This window comes from Pavona decussata, unplaced genomic scaffold (genome assembly GCF_977016875.1).
Source record: "Pavona decussata unplaced genomic scaffold, jaPavDecu1.1 SCAFFOLD_38, whole genome shotgun sequence".
In the NCBI taxonomy this organism is placed as follows: Eukaryota; Metazoa; Cnidaria; class Anthozoa; order Scleractinia; family Agariciidae; genus Pavona; species Pavona decussata.
The window spans coordinates 1,280,622-1,298,205 of NW_028145460.1; the positions used below are offsets into that span (position 1 = coordinate 1,280,622).

General features: G+C 38.3%; 2 protein-coding genes across 2 annotated transcripts; both read right to left on the minus strand.

The window, feature by feature from the left end:
- Nucleotides 1-6,557: 6,557 nt before the first annotated feature.
- Nucleotides 6,558-7,181, minus strand: LOC146483489 (neuropeptide SIFamide receptor-like). The gene has a single exon (XM_085105599.1). The coding sequence runs from the start codon at nt 7,179-7,181 to the stop codon at nt 6,558-6,560; it is 624 nt and encodes a 207-aa protein (XP_084961725.1).
- Nucleotides 7,182-11,674: 4,493 nt separating this feature from the next.
- LOC146483490 (uncharacterized) lies at nt 11,675-17,552 on the minus strand. The gene is made up of 3 exons (XM_085105600.1): nt 17,256-17,552; nt 14,278-16,844; nt 11,675-13,198 (listed from the first exon to the last, which is right to left on the minus strand). Exons 1-2 carry the CDS (start codon nt 17,550-17,552, stop codon nt 14,280-14,282), a joined length of 2,862 nt encoding a protein of 953 aa, XP_084961726.1. The 3' UTR covers nt 11,675-13,198; nt 14,278-14,279.
- Between the last annotated feature and the right edge of the window lie 32 nt (nt 17,553-17,584).

Genomic DNA, 17,584 nt, shown 5'->3' on the forward strand with positions numbered 1-17,584 from the left:
TAAAAGACACCTTGAACTCGAAAAAAATCCAGCAATATTTAAAAATGATGCACGTAAAACTCGAAAACGAAACACCCAAGGCTCGAAAATGATGCATCTTAAAACTTGAATATCAAAAGAGCCAACGCTATAGAAAACGATGCAACTAAAACTAAAAACCTAACGCTTGCTCTGAAAAATTGAAAACAAAACACCCAGCAGCGAAAATCCGAAAACTGCACACAAGTCCTGCAAACAAAGCATCCCTGGGTAAAACCAGTTTAACTGTGTGTGGTAACTTGACTGATATAAGCTAATGAATTCTATAGAAGGACTTTAATCTTCTTTTAGCGCCTATCTCAAACAGGAAGCGCGTAAAGCTAAAACGGCTCTCATGAGCCGCTGGGCCGGTTATTTATTTTAATGACCCAAGAAGGGTGAGGAGGGAAGGGAGGAAGGGACGCCTTTTTCAAACTATGAGTTTTGAATAGAATTTAAATTAACATGTACAAATATTTTACCGCACAACTAACTGAAACAAAGGGGTTGCATCAGAAATAATCTGTGATTAGGCGTTCTTTTATTTCGGGGGAGCGCAAAAAAAAAACGCCTAACCGCAGGTTATATCAGAAACACAATGTCATTTTTACCGTTACGACAATGATACTTCTGTACATTGGAGGCCAATTTAAATTTCCCTATTGGTCACATGATTGATGTATGGACCATTCGCGCACAAAACAGCTCAGCACACGACTACAGTGCTGTGGCGTCTATTAAATCGGATGTAAATGGACACAACAGAGAATTACAAGAAACTGACAACATAAGATGATAACTAAATTATATTTGTTTCTCTCAACTTTTGTGGATACCCGGTACTTTAGTTGAATTAACCTTGCCAGAGTGAAGGCGAAGACTTTTAGAAGTGGCTCTTGAATATTTTTGGGTAATGCAAACGACCTCACACGTAAGTTGCCCTTGTCCAAGACAAAAATCCAAAACCCACCGCAGAGTAATTTATGAACAGTCAATAGACCTTGTGCAAAAAGGCTGAAATTTTAATATTATTTTGTCCATACTAGTCTCTTTCATTTTTTCTTTGAACTCAAAAATAAGGTTAGTAGGGCTAATTTGAATTCAAACAAAAGAATATTTTAAATGTCAGCCATTTTTATTTTGGGTCTATTTTATTTGAAGATTTTCTAAATGCTCACATTCTTTTTAAATCAGCTTTATCCTTTAATCGGCTTGTTCTAGGCATTTATACAATGGAAAGAAAGCGTTTGAAAAACTGAGAACGAAAACTACGCCAAGACTTTAAATATTCCTTTCTATAAAATCAATAATTTATTCTCCACTCCAGAAACTACGGGAAGACTAGTGTGAGTGAGGGATTATGGGATCGTTTAGGTGGACGGATGGAAACTGTGCCGATAAATAAGTCCATTCTTCACATTTGACATTATAGCTCTTGTTAAGTAGTTTTTTTGGCAGTCAGTTGTATAGAAATTCCTCTTTTAGGTAAAATTATATACCAACAGCTATACTACCTTGAGAAAATATCCAAAAGTGCACTTCCTCATCGACGGGATCGTCTACCCAAACCACCCACAATCCCTGACTCGTACCAGTCTTTTCACGGTTTCTACAGTGGAGAACTGTAGTGTGAAGTTGTGTGATTAGTCATACATTATTTCTTATATCAGCTTAATCCCATAATTGGCTTGTTGTAGGCATTCATATACAGTTAGTTTAATTGGGAACAAATTTTGATGGAGAAAACCTATACCCAAACAGTTTTCCTTTGCAGAAAGTTGATGATAATCCTCTCCACAGCCCTCTAAAGTTTTCTTGCACCCGTTTAATCCGAGTGCTAACAGGTAACTATTCAAACAATTATGGTTCTGTTCGAGGAAGCTTTTAAAATTTTGCGGCCTGTTGACGATAAAATCATTTTACAAGTTGAATAAAAGTGTTCGCACGGCTTCTTTCTTTGGAAGAATCAATGCTCAGTAGAAATGCCGTGAACTTTGTAGTGAGGTAATTAATAACTTTAGTTTGAATCTAAGTTTCTTAGTTAATTGCACTCTTGGGCCAGCTTGTTCCAAAGCGTATAAATGCTCAGTTCAAGATTAAAAATTAACCAAGGTTTTCGTATTTCTCATTAAAATGTTTTTAAACGCTAATTTTAACCTAGTCTTACGTAAAGAAAAGTCTATATTAAAATTCTATGAAGAGTCTTCATTGATTAATAATTAATCGGGTTTATCGTAAATATATTACCTTTCGCGTCTTTACAAACTGAAGCTCATTTCTTATTCGAATGAACAGCAAGAGTTATACACCTATGTGATTTACCTGACGGTTACAAAGGCTGCGAATATTTCCTAAACTGAGTGATACCTACTTTGACTGAAAAACTCACGGTAACATTGGAGCAGAATTTTGGACAAGAGAAAATGTGTCTCTTATGTTGGATAGGAGATCTTTTTAACAATCTCGTGGTAAATCCTCTATAAATTTCGACACATAGTGAAACCTCATGCTGGTAGTGTGCAAGAAGTATGGTTATAGTTTAGACTACCTACATTACCTTTTTCATATCCTGTTTACATCTCTTTTTACTTATAGTATTTCGGTATGGGGTACTGCTAAGTTCCAGCTGAAAAGAGCAGTTCGATTTGGCTTCCCGAAGGAAGTTACGCCTGTAGCATGCCTTTTGGAAATCTCATACAGCAAGTTATGGAAAGGCATCACCAGCTCCACCGAAATCCCGTTGGCAGGCCTCTTATCAACCAGTAAAGCTAGGCCACTTAAGAATAATAAAAAATAATAAAAAAATAACTTATGGAGCGCTGTGTCCACCAAATTGCTCATAGCGCTATACAACAATGGTTAAACTATAAAATACAAACTAATAGTTATTATAATGAAATTAACTAAACTACAAATAACTATACATCATAAGCCAATTTAAATAATGGTGATCGGCTTAAACCCCAGCTTTTGCAAGACAAATATCATTATTTTCTATTTTAAGTCGCGAGATTCTACATTTGGACCTGTAGGACGCGCGGCCAATGCCCTAGAATAGAAGGCTTTCCCCTTTTTCTCTCACATTACAATTTCAAAAGCTGTTAGTAAAAAATTCTTATCTGTTGCAAAGAAGACCACGTGCGCATCACATATCTGAAATTATGTAACTACAAAAAAAAAAATTTAAATTTAAAAATACTTTATGAAGTTAAATTTTACGTGCGTAGCGTTTTATATGTACAGTTCACTAACCGATTTATTTTGTTAGTAATGTATCGTTAGCATTCTATTGTTGAATAAAAAAAAACCCCTAGATTTAGGCACACCTCAAAGATTCTGAGAACTAGAACGAAGTAAACGTTATGCTAGTGTAAAGGTTCAGATAGGTAAGTTAGTACCAAGCCGTTGCACTTGTAGACTAAAAGCAATATTTTAAAATGTATGCAATAGTTTAGCGGTAGCCAGTGAAGTTTAAACATGATAGGAGTAATATGGTTAAACCGCTTAGATAACGTAAGAATGCGTGCAGCAGTATTTTGTATTAATCTTAGCTTATTTAACAGGTGTTTAGGAAGTCCATAATAACCAGTAGTTACAATTATCCAGTTTAGAGGTCATAACTATACACTCCCACATATTGGAACTGAACGATTTAAACGCTGTTACATTAATAGATGTCTTTTTAACTATATTAAATTTTCGTAGATTCCCCACAAGGTTTTATCACCTTTTCAGCTGTTATTTGAAACGTTTGTTTTTGGAATCAATAAAGTTAGAGCTTTGTATTATATATTATTATATTATTATTATTATTTGTAGCCTCATTCATAATTCACAAACGTTTAAAGGTTCATGATCAAGTTATATGGATTCATGAAAAACTGATAGGCCATATGAAATGGTGCGACATGCGACATCGACATCGACTTACACGGTAGGTTGAGAGAACAAAAGAACGAACAACAGAACAATGCTCCCAGCTCTAAAAAGCAATGCAGCTGCAGGTTGTTAATACACTTTCGCCACTTGAATAGAGAACTGAAAGTGTTAGCCTTTAGTGACTACTTTTTATCTCGCGTTTTTGATCCTCTAAAGCCTGGCTCTGTAAAAAGATGGCTTAAAGCGGCACAGATGCTGTAATGGTGTGCAAATGTCTTAGCAGAACAATGTTGTAAAAGCCTGTGTTATTTGTGTTAATGTTTATCGTTTTCCCTTGTCATTGAACATTGCGTAAGGCAAGCCGTGCATTTTCTCGTAGCTCTAGTTTTTCTAAGCTTCACATAAAAGTCCTCGTGAGTTATTGGACTCCGATGAATGGCAACGAGACTCGATTGCTCCCTGAGCAGACCTCTCTTGATCGTTTCTTGGTGATATTAAGCGCCTGTTTTTTAACAAATCGACAGCCGTTTTTTATAGCCTATACGCTCATAAACCATAAAATGACGTCATAAAATCTTTCAGACTCAAGTGGAATCTCCAGCCGGGCGCAGGCGAGTGCTTTCACTGCAGGGTTTTGAACATATTATGTTTCCGTAAATAATATGTGCTTCTTCGTTCGTTATGACAGCGGGATTGAATGATCCAGGGTGACCGTAGCTGTACATGATTATCCGTTTCAAATATTTACGCGTAAAGGCGATAAGGAGCTTTCATAAATAAATGCCTTTGTGCAAAAACTCCCTCAAACTTATTCAATGATGAAACTTTATCATCGTCAAACACTATCAAAGAACAAAAGAAAATAGAAACAACGGCTAAAACTGCATTATTTCACGGTTGAAATCTTACTAGTCGTCCGCTCGGCAGCAAAACTAACGACAAACTGTCTGAAATTGTCGGTTTTGTCGGAGAAAAGCTTAATATACTTAATACGAATATCTAAAATAAATTGCTTTTGTAAGTGATGGATATAGTTAAGTAAAATAAGATAAAACAAAATATTTTTTTTAACCATCCAAAACAGGGGGGGGGGGGGGTCTAAGGCCCGCCCCCTGCGGTCCCTGAAGGATCTTCTGGTTGGGTTTCCTGGTCACGTTCACATCGGTGTTTTGAAATTCTACACCAGCTAATTTAAGAACATAGCTAAGAACGGTGAATATCTTACACAAAGCCTCACCAATGGGACCACTAATAAGCCAAGCTTCGGTGTGTATCGCTGTTATGGCTCCCGGGATGAGGAAAATTGGATACAGTAAGTCAGATATGGCCATGTTTATGATGTAAAAGTTCACAGGTGTTCTCATTGCCTAAGTTCTTTCAAAAATTATTCCAATAAAACAGTTTCCAACCAGTGAAACTGCAGCGATTATGCAGTAAAGAACGATTTTTCCAATAACTGTCGCTGTAGAATTCAGAGGATTGCAGTTGTTTGATCCATTTATCGTTGTATTCATGTTTGCTGACTTCGTTAACTCTCTTGCGACTCCCTGACACAAATTTCTGTGGTTTGTTGAGCGCAGGCGCTGTCTTTTGAACGTATACTAAGTCAAATAACCAGCTGGCTGTCTATCTAGTCTGATTGCGTAACGAATTAATAGTTGAATTGGTCGCGAAAGGACAGGACTTCGAGAGCAGGCGCATTTTTCAGCCCTTGTTTCATTTCATTCATGGGTTCACGTTAGCTTTTTCACATAAACTGCAGCTGTTAATTCTCTGCTCCACCATTCTTGCTGCACCAGCTCTTAGCTTTTTCCACTTTTTTTTCCCTTTATACGACGTGTTAGCGCTATCTGAAAGTTTCCCTCTAACTAAAACTGATGAAACAGCCAGCAAGAAATATTCGTTTATTAGTCTTCGCCGGCGAACATATTTTCACATGGTACGTTATATCTGGATTTTAAACGTTTACCCTCCAGCTACAACGATGTGAAACAGTTAAACAGTCTCTTAAGCCCTTAGCGATAGTTTCCGCTAAAACTAAAACAAACACAAGGGTTTATAGCACAATTTGCGTGAGATACGAAGTAAGCAAGAAACGAGTAGCGTAAGATACTACAAGGAGACCTGTCCCATGCCAATAAAACTAGCAAGGTAATGATGCTTCCTGGTAACCAGCATATTATAAACACTAACACGATAGCAATGGCCATCTTTAGCACCTTTCTGTTTGTTTTAGCCGGCTTTTCCAAAAAGGCCACCACCCCAAAGGGAGTCTGTATTCATATCAACCTGGCTTCTGATTGGCTGGAAAAAAGAGACTCTTCATTGGCTGAATTTTAGGGCAAAAAATAACTTGACTTCCGATTGGATGGAAAAATGTGGCCCGTATTTGTCTTAAAGTGACATAAATATAAATCTGCCTCTGATTGGATGAAAAATGTAGCCCCTGATTGGCTGTAGTCTCATCAGAAAATAACTCGGCTTTTGATTGGCAGAAAAACTGATCGAGATTGCCCAATCAAATTAAGGTAGATTTTCTTTAGCGAATCAAAATCTGCCACGTCAAAATCATGTGACCAATTTCTGCTATATGACCACCGTTCCGAGGTGAAAACGCCACTTTTTTCAAGATGGAGGAAAGTAAGGATGCCTTCTGTCACTCAAGGAGAGAAAAGACCGCAAGGTTGTGGAGGTATAAATAAAACAAGGCCACCACCCCAAAGGGAGTCTGTATCCATATCAACCTGGCTGGAAAAAAGAGACTCTTCATTGGCACCACTGTCGGATTGTTCACCAGGAATCTTCTGTGACTTCAGTTTGAAAAGGATGGCGGTATACATTAATGCTAATAAGATGAAAGGAATGTAAAATAATACTGCAAACAATGATAAGATATATGACTTGCTGGTTGATGAATCTTTAGGGATCCCTTCCCAGCGGCTCAGACACATCAGCTTTCCTTGGTATTTAACGAGTTCGTAGGCGGATAAAAATGGCGAGCAGATAGCAATCGCGACAACCCACGTAGCGAGGATCACGTAGGGGCATAGCTTTGAATTGATGAGTGGAGAACGAAGCGGGAACATAACAGCTCTGAATCGATCCACTGTTATAAGAACCAAGCTCTCAATAGAAACGGCACTGGAAACAGCCGCTATAAAGCCGGTGAATATCTTACACGAGCCTTCACCAATGGGACCACCAATAAGCCAAGCTTCGGTGTGTATCGCTATTATGGCTCCCGGGATGAAGAAAATTGGATACAGCAAGTCAGACATGGCCATATTTACGATGTAAAAGTTTACAGGTGTTCTCATTGCCTGAGTTCTGTAAAAAAATCATTCCAATAAAACAGTTTCCGACCAGTGAAACCACAGCGATTATGCAGTAACCGACGGTTTTTCCAATTACTGTTGTTGTAGAATTAAGAGGATTGCAGTTGTTTGATCCATTTATCGTGGTATTCATATTTGCTGACTTGGTTAACTCTGTTGTGACTCCCTGACACAAATTTCTGTGGTGCGTTAAGAGTAGACGCTGTCCTTTGTATGTTTACTGAGTGGAATAACCAGCTGGCTGTCTATCTAGTCTGTTTGCGGTCTCACTTGCGTAACGAATTAATAGTTTAAGGGATTACGGATTAATTTTTACCATGTCGGAAACAGTACAAAGGTTTTTATTTTATTTTGCGTGATCTGTTAGATGATAAAAATTGACAATTATGAAAAATATTTACAGCACAATTATTTGGGGTTAAAATAGTTAAAGGAATTTTATTTGGTGTTTGGACTTATTACAAATTATATTTCGGTGTTGGGAATATCACAGAAAAAAAGACCGGTTGACTCGTTATGCAGCTCTCTAGAAATAATACCTTGTAGTTCGACTTAGATGTTCTTAATGTGTGATTAATATTGGTAATTGAACTGAGTGGAGTGCAATTTGGTCTGAAATCATACGCGTGATTTCAAAATCAAACGAGCGCGCAGCGCGAGTTTGATTTGAAATCACAAGTATGATTTCAGACCAAAATTGCACGACACGAAGGTAAATTACCACTTAATTACATCCATTTTGAAATCACAGAGTATCATTGTCAATATTAATATTCTATTTGTGTTACTTCCTTTCCATTTTGATGGGCTAAAGAAAGGATGCAATTTAGAGCAAGAAATGGTGCAATTTGGGAATAAATTGCATCATTTTGGACCAATCAGATTCCAAAGATCACAAGTGATTTCAAAATGGATGTAATTAATGTATAAATTCTCCTGTCATGAATTCGGTATGAGCAGCTGTATGTTTCCGCGGAAGCACTTATGTTCGTAAAAATATTTTCAATTAAGTTTCCTACAAAAGATAACACCTTGTTTACCTTACTTTTCATAAGTTTTTCCTCGACTTGACCTTTCGACGGTTTATTCCAGGAAATTGTTACTGTTCTTATTTTTAGTCAATTTTGGTTGATTTTCTTGGGTTCTTTTACCGAATTCATGGTAGTTGATGTTCATTTTAAATATGAAGATATCTAAATAATAATGTCCGTAATATAAGGTGTTTTTGAAAGTAAATACTTTGGTCTTAGAGTGATTGTGAAGATAAATATCTATTGTTGTAATTTTGCTATTAGCCACGTACTGAATGTATAATTCGAACTTTCGATTTTGTTGACCATGTACTCATTTAATTTATGGAAACTTTTAACCAATCATCTTCGATGAAGAAGGCTAACACCTTCAACGAATCGACTTCTTGTACAATGTTTAAACAACAACTTTTACTGTTTTTCAGATTATCTTTGTGAAACCTGATTGTATAAGTCTGAACCTTGTAATTTTTATATTGGTCTCCTTGTTTTGTATTGACTGGACAACCCAACCTTCGTGGTGATATTTCTCTAGAAAGATGTCTTTGACTTGACTAATAGATCGAAGGCACGGATGCAAATAAGTTTCTTGCAGCCAATCACAGAAGGCTTGCGTAAGATTTAGTTTGCGTTAAGCAGATGGTTGTCGAGTCAGTATAAAAATGGGTGCCATCTAGTTTTAGCAGAGAAGTGATTGTTGAGCAGAGTAAGCTGAACTCTTGTCAGAGTAATAAAGAAGAGTAACTGAAAAAGCTGTTGGATCGTTGTTGAGGTGAACCCGGCTAATCCCCCGCAAAAGAGTGTTAAGAGATAGCGTGTATGGGTTTGGTTTGATTATCTGAATTGATAAAGCTTTCAAGCCAATCATAATTGTCTATTTAAGGCTTCCCAGACAACAATGGGTTTCTTTTTCTGTAAGTTTTTGTGTGGCGAGGAACTTAGCCGCAGAATATGTTTTTTTCCCCTTTTTCGGGCGAGCGATGGTTAGCTCGAGGCGAGTGCGGAGCGCGCGTCGCGCGTTAGTCGCGCTTACCTCCACTCGCCTGAAAAACACACACAAAAAAAAACAACGCCTGTTGTAAAGGGTACGACGAATTGTGAGTTGATGCAGGTATGCTACTGTGATTTTGAAGAATAAATATTAGTGAACCATTAGCCTGGTTTAGCACCAAGACGTGGATTCACTTTTAATTTTTAGGATGCAAGGTTTGTATGGCACTTACAAATACCTGCTTTATTGGAAACAGGTTGGCCTGCGAATACAACAGGCCGTCATCTTTCCCATTTGCTCGGGGGCGTATCCATAAGAGTTCGAAAATTCACGAAGACCTTTTCTGTGTAACTTGGTAAAACTGGAGCTACGAGAAAATGCACAGCCTACGAGACCAGACATTTTTTCAGGCTTTGAACGCTTTTTTAAAGTTTTTCTTGGTATTTCTTAAGGATTTTAAATGCCGAAGGAAACTTGAGTGTGAAACGCTTATGACTCACACTCTTGTAAAATGTTAGCTTTTGGCTGGCAAGTTTCAGTGCGCCTCCATCAGCCATTTGGCTGGTAAAAACTGCAAAGCACTGGAATACTGGATAGAAGGCAAAATTAAAAACTTGTTTCAGACAAATCGCAAAAGTATATCAAGAGAAGAGAAACTAAAACAAAGGCTTTTAGTAGACCTAATAGGTAACTTAAATTAGCTAAAAACGAAACAAACGATTAACTTTGTCGAGCTAGTTTTCCGGTTTCTCAGTATTAAGGCGATGAATGATAAAACCTAATGATTCGCGTAAAATCCTCCCAAGCTTCAAGGATGTTTTATTTAGCATACACGAAGAGGTCGAAAGTAGTCCCCCAACCAGTGTAGTGGCATCCGAGGTGAGTTACCTTGGTAAAATGTCCAAGCTCATGCAGCGCATTAACAGCATTTGGAATTTAGTTAAGACCTTCCAATACAAAATATGTTTTACGGAACGTTTTTAACAGTAGAAAAAGTTTGAATATGAATATCTGAAGCATATATTTGAACTGCGGGTGAAAGATTAAAATTTTTTCAGGTTTTCTTTTCGCAACTGCTTAAGTTGCGTAAATAACTGCAAGGGTCTTGTTTCTATTAAGTAGAAAAAGTTTAACGATTACCAGCCATGGTAGTTGTATGTGTTATCAGTATTGAGTGCCGAGTAATTTCTTTTTTCCTACCGTGATGTCAAATTTGGTCAAGTTGTGCTATGTATACGGCAAGCACTTGCGTTTTGCGGATGGAGGGTTCCAAATATTGGAATTTCTGCGAAGGAACAATACGATAAAAGAAAAATAAATGTGCTCAAGGAAAGGAGCATCTTTTGTGTTGCCCTTTTTACGCATATCACTTTCCCCAATTTTTACTTAACTTAGTATTACATCATAAAGATTTGATCTGGCAACCGGCCTGCATTACAAAGTAAAGCTAACAGCTGTTTCTATTAGCCAGGATGCTCTATATTGGAAAATCAAAATGCAATATTTTGGGAATGAGAGGACTTTGACATCTAAAGTTACCAAAAATATTTATTAAAATATTATCAGTTAAACACCTGTACAGATTATTGAAAGATACTTTAATTAAAAGTGCTACTGTGATCAAATTTTCACGTCTTGAATTTTAAACGTTATCACATAAAATTATAGAAAATAGAATTATAGGTATTAGAATTATACCGTTTCTTAATATCTGCATTGGTTCCGGAGATATTTAACTTTAAAAAATGTGTAAAATATGTAAATGAGAGGACTGATGACGTCATAGTATCAACTCAACATAACATCAAGCATATAAATAGAGCTATCTCAGTCAATTTACAGCAGAGACCATTGAAACCTGGCAGGCTAAAATTCCTAAAGGCAATACACCTACAGCTATAAAGAAAATCGGTTCCCATGGCAACTCACTCTTTTCCATTCCCCTCCAACCTGATTTCAATATTTTGGTGATTTTCAGCTTGAAACACATTTCACAAGGCCACGAACTCGACCTAAGATATTTATACGCTTGCTGGATCATGCAGATGGGGCACCATTGGCAAATATCAAAACAGATCGCCAACGGTGGCCAGCAAAGCCTTAGGTATCAGGGAGGACTGGAACCCAGTATGTTGCCATGGTAACTAAGTTGATAAGCTCATATTGTGGAGCACACCTAGAACAATGTCACTGCAAAGAATCAAGCATTTCTGATACAAATTGGCTGACAGATCTTTTTTCATAATATTTGAATAAAATTCGGTTGATATTATGACGTCATCATATGGCTAATTTGCATATTTTAAAAATTTGAATATCTCTGGAACAAAAAGAGATATTTGAAAATAGTAAACAGCATTCTTCTTCTCGTACAGACTACTTGTTTATGTTTTAAAATGGTTAGATTTGAAAGACGCGAATTTCGTCATAGTAGCACTTTAATGCTTACTTTATGGCAACTGTTTGACTGCAAACATATGCTACTGTCTTCGCTGAAATGTATCGTCGTCAAATATCAACATTTCCCCCTATGTAAAGGAATCTTGCTGAAAGCTCTCTACCATATTCAGGCTGTTTTAAAATGTTCATCAAAAACAAAATCACTGACGCGCCCTCGACAGTGAGAGAGCTAAGTTTTCTAAATAATTGTCTTCAACGATGGACATTTGGTGATCAGGGCAACCATCGGTTCATTTCGGTGGATATCTGTTCGAATGGCCTCAATCGCCTCAGAAACTCGGATTTAGTTGTGAAGAAGATCGAAAATTTTCTTGGTAAAAATGTCAACTCAAAATTTCGTACCACTGGAAAATAATTCCTTTCGTTTTCGAAGTGACAAATATGTCGTTAAAACTGCGAAAAAATGTCAACTAAAATTTTCGAAAAACCAACATCAGCTAGAAACTTTCAGGATTCATAATATTCCATTCCCTAAAAATTTCTGCAATTTAGATTTTATGCTAAAGCGTCTTTGTCCTTAAATGGACAGAAAACGATCTGGGAAAACAGGCGACAACATTTTACGTATTTTACTACTGTGTTCTCGTTGGGTCCCACTGCCCGGACTGTCTTTTCTCTCTGAGAGGTGTTTAATTATTCTAGATTTCATGCACTAAAATGCGATTATTAAAGCCGAAGGTGTTCAACAAGGGGAATACGCAAAAAACGTAAAGAGAATAATAAAGAACAATACTGTGTTATCTGTGTCACCAGACAACATTCGATTTTGCAACTGCGTATATATACAAAACACTTTTATGTTTCCTGTATTCGAAAGTGACTGAGTAAACATACTTTTGCTTTAAAACTACAAAATATCATCAAATTTGTCTCCTTCAAAAAATGAATTACCGTAAATATTCGATATTAACAAAAAGTAGTGGGAATTCCAATCCACTAACGAGAAAGTAAATATTTCTAAGTGATCACTCTGACCAATCACAACAGATGTAAACAGCGCAATGCACCAATCAGAATACGAAAAAAATACAGATAGCCAGAACCAAGCGCGGGGAAACGCGAGCAAGCGGCACGATTGGTTTCGCCCTCTTCTTGGCTGAGAAAGTGGAGCGGGTTTTGCAGACCCGATGACGGAGCGTAGTAAGGTACATGCGAATTCCTTTCGATACTTCATCGAAAACCGCTCTAAGCATGGGAACTAACATCTCCTGATCTTATTACTCTTGAGACCTTCAACATGATTGACGATTTAGACCTTCAACATGATTGACGATTTAGTTGGTTTTGTCACACATTCAGTTGTGTAAGTTTGAAAACGCACTGTGTCTACCTTCTACCTATATAATACAACTGTGATAAGTCAATGCTTTCAGCCCAAGTGCAGTGATTCCACTTTGGTTTACTGTCCAAGTTACTGATGTCCTTCTTCGAAATAATGTTCTGTTTTGTCGGGCATTCCTCGGCGGATGGCCTGGGCAAGACACCTGCAAGTGATAAACAAATGTCTTATTTTAGGGTTAGTGTTGAAACCTGTCATTTTAAATAATTACTAGCTCTGGCGCATAACTACCAAACTGGAGGGCTTGGGAATTAAAGGTGTCTCTTCAAGTTGGGTTCGAAAAGAACTTTTTGAAACCGTTCTTAGTCAACTTATCTACTGCTAATTCAATTACTGCGCCGGATCGCAAGCCTGCTAGTTACAATACTACTTCGCTAACTCTGATAGTCCTGTAACCTTTGTACTATGATTAAATGGATTTAATAATCATTCTATAAAATGGAGTTCCAATTGTTTATCTCCTCCCACCACGCTACCCCTGTATTTGTTGAAGATTTTTTTCTAGTACATTTTAGATATCAGCAAATACACTAAATCAGTAGTATTCCATTTATGTAACTCTCAAAAACAGAATGAACGGAACGCCGTTTATAAAGCGGTATAAGAGGAATTGTGTTCTTGATAAAAATTTAAGTTAAGGACGGTGCCTAATGATAAAGAAGCATTTTTGTGCGGCTTATGACTATGCGGGAAAAGTAGATCTTAGCAAGGCCTATTGGAATCCAAAAAGAAAATTGGGGGAAACCACGTATTTTTCAGAGGTAATTAAGCAACAGTATTTTTAAAAAGTGCCAAAATATAAAGCAATGTATGGGATTTTTTTTCTAAATTGAAGCTTGATTATCTCTGAAAAATGCATAGTTATCCCCAAATTCTTTTGGGATACCAAAAGCACATGCTACGTTGTGTTTTCTCCGTATAGTTTTAAACCGCGAAAAATTTTTCCTGTATTAGCAGGCACCACCCATAGGAAACCCGAGTATCTTAAGTTGCGCAGAACGTATGCGCAGTAACAATAGTAGGCACCGTCCTTAACTCAATAAAGGTAGATATGTTGTTTATCCTATCATGATGTTCAAAAATCACGGAATAAGAAAGTCCAATAATAATCAGTACCTTTTGGTTTTCTGTTACAGAACCGTGAGTGTTTCCAAGAGAATAGGACACTTTTCTTGAATAATTCATTCAACACCAATAATAATAAAACTTATTGATAAAACTAACCTTTACTTTCCGAAATCAAACGTCACATTATCCCCAATCAGCATGAAAGGCGCCCAGTTCTCCAAGTCAGCATAGCCGTTACTTCTCATCCACTTCATGGCCTGGTGAAGAGACTCACTGGCACTTTCCCCACGAACCAGGTGTTTGTAGAAACGACTCATTAACTGCTCTGTTGCTTTGTCTGGTATGGCCCACAGGGCCACCAACACTGAGCGTGCACCGGATCCTAAGAACGCCCGAGCGATTCCAACAACTCCCTCAGCTTTAACATGTCCTTGTGCGCTGTGGCAACAGCTGAGTACAACAAGTTTTGCTCGCAGTTGAACTTGTGAAATGTCATCCATTGTCAATAGGTAGTCTTTCTCGCATGGAGTCGCGTTATTGTGGCGTTGAGGGGCAAGAGCAATTTCTCCTCTTTCGGCATGACCATGAGCAGCAAAATGAATCAGACTTACAGAGGGTATCATCTGAAGGACTGCTTGTTTAGTTGCTCGCTCCTCTAACAAAGGCTCAGCTCCGAGAAGTTCTGCTATCATCTCCGCTTCCTTTCTTGCAGAGAGCAAGCGACAAGGATTCTCGAGGCGTCCCTTGTAAAGCACGTCCCCAACGTCCGGATCGCCCACTATCAGTGCTCCGGTCTGACTGTGATAATCTGCTGGACTGTCCTGAATGAGCCCGAGAGTCGACAAAGAAGGAACAATGCGGATTCTGTAATTCTGTGACAGGTATTTGTCACTTTCATCCTTTAATGCTGCGAATGGAACCTTGTACAAGGCGCGATCAGGAACAATTACGATTTCAGGTTCGTCAAGCAAGTTAGCCACGGGAGCGATGATCATTTGGTAACACTCGGCTAGGGTTGGAACGGGTTGAAGGTTTTCCTCTTCCTCGGTCTCTATTGGGCGAAAAGCGGCCGAGCTTCCTTTCTCCGATGTTTCATGTGTTGAGTCACCGGCTTTTGAAAAAAACAGTGATCGATCTTCGTAGTGCTCTTGATCGTGACGGAGGACATTAAACCTTCTGAAGGTTTGTTCACTGAAAACTTCCTGAACATCTCTTTCCATTCCCTTTTGAACAAAACATTCGTTGACGTTTACTTTACGGAAAAATGTTGGTTTGTTTCCTTTAAGGACCCACAAAAACATTTCTTGGGAATAATATGAAATGTATAGACAGTTACAGTCATTTTCTTTTTTCACGATCCTTTCAATGTCAGGCCATGACAGCGGATTGACTGATATTCGTTCTTGTGCACAATACTGACCCGAGATTAAGTCTGCCAGAGCTCTGCCTCGTCCAAGCTCTAGAACACAAAGAGCTTCTTTCGGGTTTTCCACACTAAGACAATACATTGCGCTGAGTAATTGATAGGAAGGACTGTACTTGTCTAACAGGGATATCTTAAATTGGTCATGGCGTGCAAGAAAACTTCGCATTTTCTCGCACGTGTAAATGCAAGCCAAGAGATTTGAGAACACATCATCTTGTAAATCTACACTTCCTTCGGATATGACGTCGTATGCAAGGTTGAGGTGCGCGGTAGCCTCGTACGCTACGTATCTTATCTCTCTGCTCAAGGCAAGTGCTTTCTCGTGATACTTTTTAGCCTCAGCATATTTACCAAGAGAACGAAACAACGATCCTAAGTTTATATAGCTTGCCGCTTCTCCCTGTTTGTAACCAATTTCTTTTCTGATCACAAGTGCGTTCTTCTGGTATGTTTCGGCCTTTCCATATTCACCGAGAGATTGATACACGATTCCCAGGTTCCCATAACACGCAGCTTCTTCTTGTTTGTCACCAATTTTTTTTGTGATCACAAGTGCGTTCTTCTGGTATGTTTCGGCTTTTCCATGTTCACCGAGAGATTCATACACAGTTCCCAGGCTCGCATAACACACAGCTTCTCCTTGTTTGTCACCTATTTCTTTTCTGATCACAAGTGCGTTGTTGTAGTATGTTTCCGCCTTTCCATATTCATAGAGAGATTGATACACTTTTCCCAGGTTCCCATAACACGCGGCCTCTCCCTTTTTGTCACCAATTTCTTTTCTGATCACAAGTGCGTTCTTCTGGTATGTTTCGGCCTTTCCATATTCACCGAGAGATTGATACACATTTCCCAGCCTCCCATAACACACAGCTTCTCTTTGTTTGTCACCAACTTCTTTTGTGATCACAAGTGCGTTGTTGTAGTATGTTGCGGCCTTTCCATATTCACCGAGAGATTCATACACAGTTCCCAGGTTCCCATAACACGCGGCCTCTCCCTTTTTTTCACCAATTCCTTTAGTGATCACAAGTGCGTTCTTCTGGTATGTTTCGGCCTTTCCATATTCACCGAGAGATTGATACACAACTCCCAGGTTCCCATAACACGCGGCCTCTCCCTTTTTGTCACCAATTTCTTTTGTGATCACAACTGCGTTCTTGTGGTATGTTTCGGCCTTTCCATATTCACCGAGAGATTGATACACAGCTCCCAGGTTCCCATAACACGCAGCCTCTCCCTTTTTGTAACCAATTATTTTTGTGATCACAAGTGCGTTGTTGTAGTTTGTTTCGGCCTTTCCATATTTACAGAGAGATTGATACACATTTCCCAGGTTGCAATAACACGTCACTTCTTTTTGTTTGTCACCAATTTCTTTTGTGATCACAAGTGCGTTCTTGTGGAATGTTTCGGCCTTTCCATATTCACCAAGAGATTGATACACATCGCCCAGGTTCCCATAACAATTCGCTTCTCCTTGTTTGTCATCGATTTCTTTTGTGATCACAAGTGCGCTGTTGTAGTATGTTTCGGCCTTTCCATATTCACCGAGAGATTCATAGACAGTTCCCAGGTTGCCATAACACGCGGATTGTCCTTGCCTTTCGTCTATTTTTATCATGATGCTGAGCGCTTTCTTATAAAGCCTTTTTGCCTCTTGATATTTACTTTGAAGTTGGTATAATGTTGCCAGTTTATAGGTTACCTTGCTTTCTATGGATTTTTTGCCACATGCGCGCAGAAGGTCTAACAGCTTCCTGCCACATTCTATCGCACTTGTTTGATCGTTATGAAGGTAGTAAGTTTGAAACAATGATAAGTATATACATCTGTATGCTAATTCACCAAATTCCTTTCCTTTTCCCAGGCCTTTGTTGTTTAGCATAATCAAACATTGCTTGCACAACTTAATAGCTGGTAGAAATCGACTTGTTTTTCCAAGAAATGTGGCAACGCATGTACCAATGAAGATCGTCTGTATAATTTCTTCTGTGTTGTTCATGACGGTGTTAACTAAAAACCATTGAAATAAAA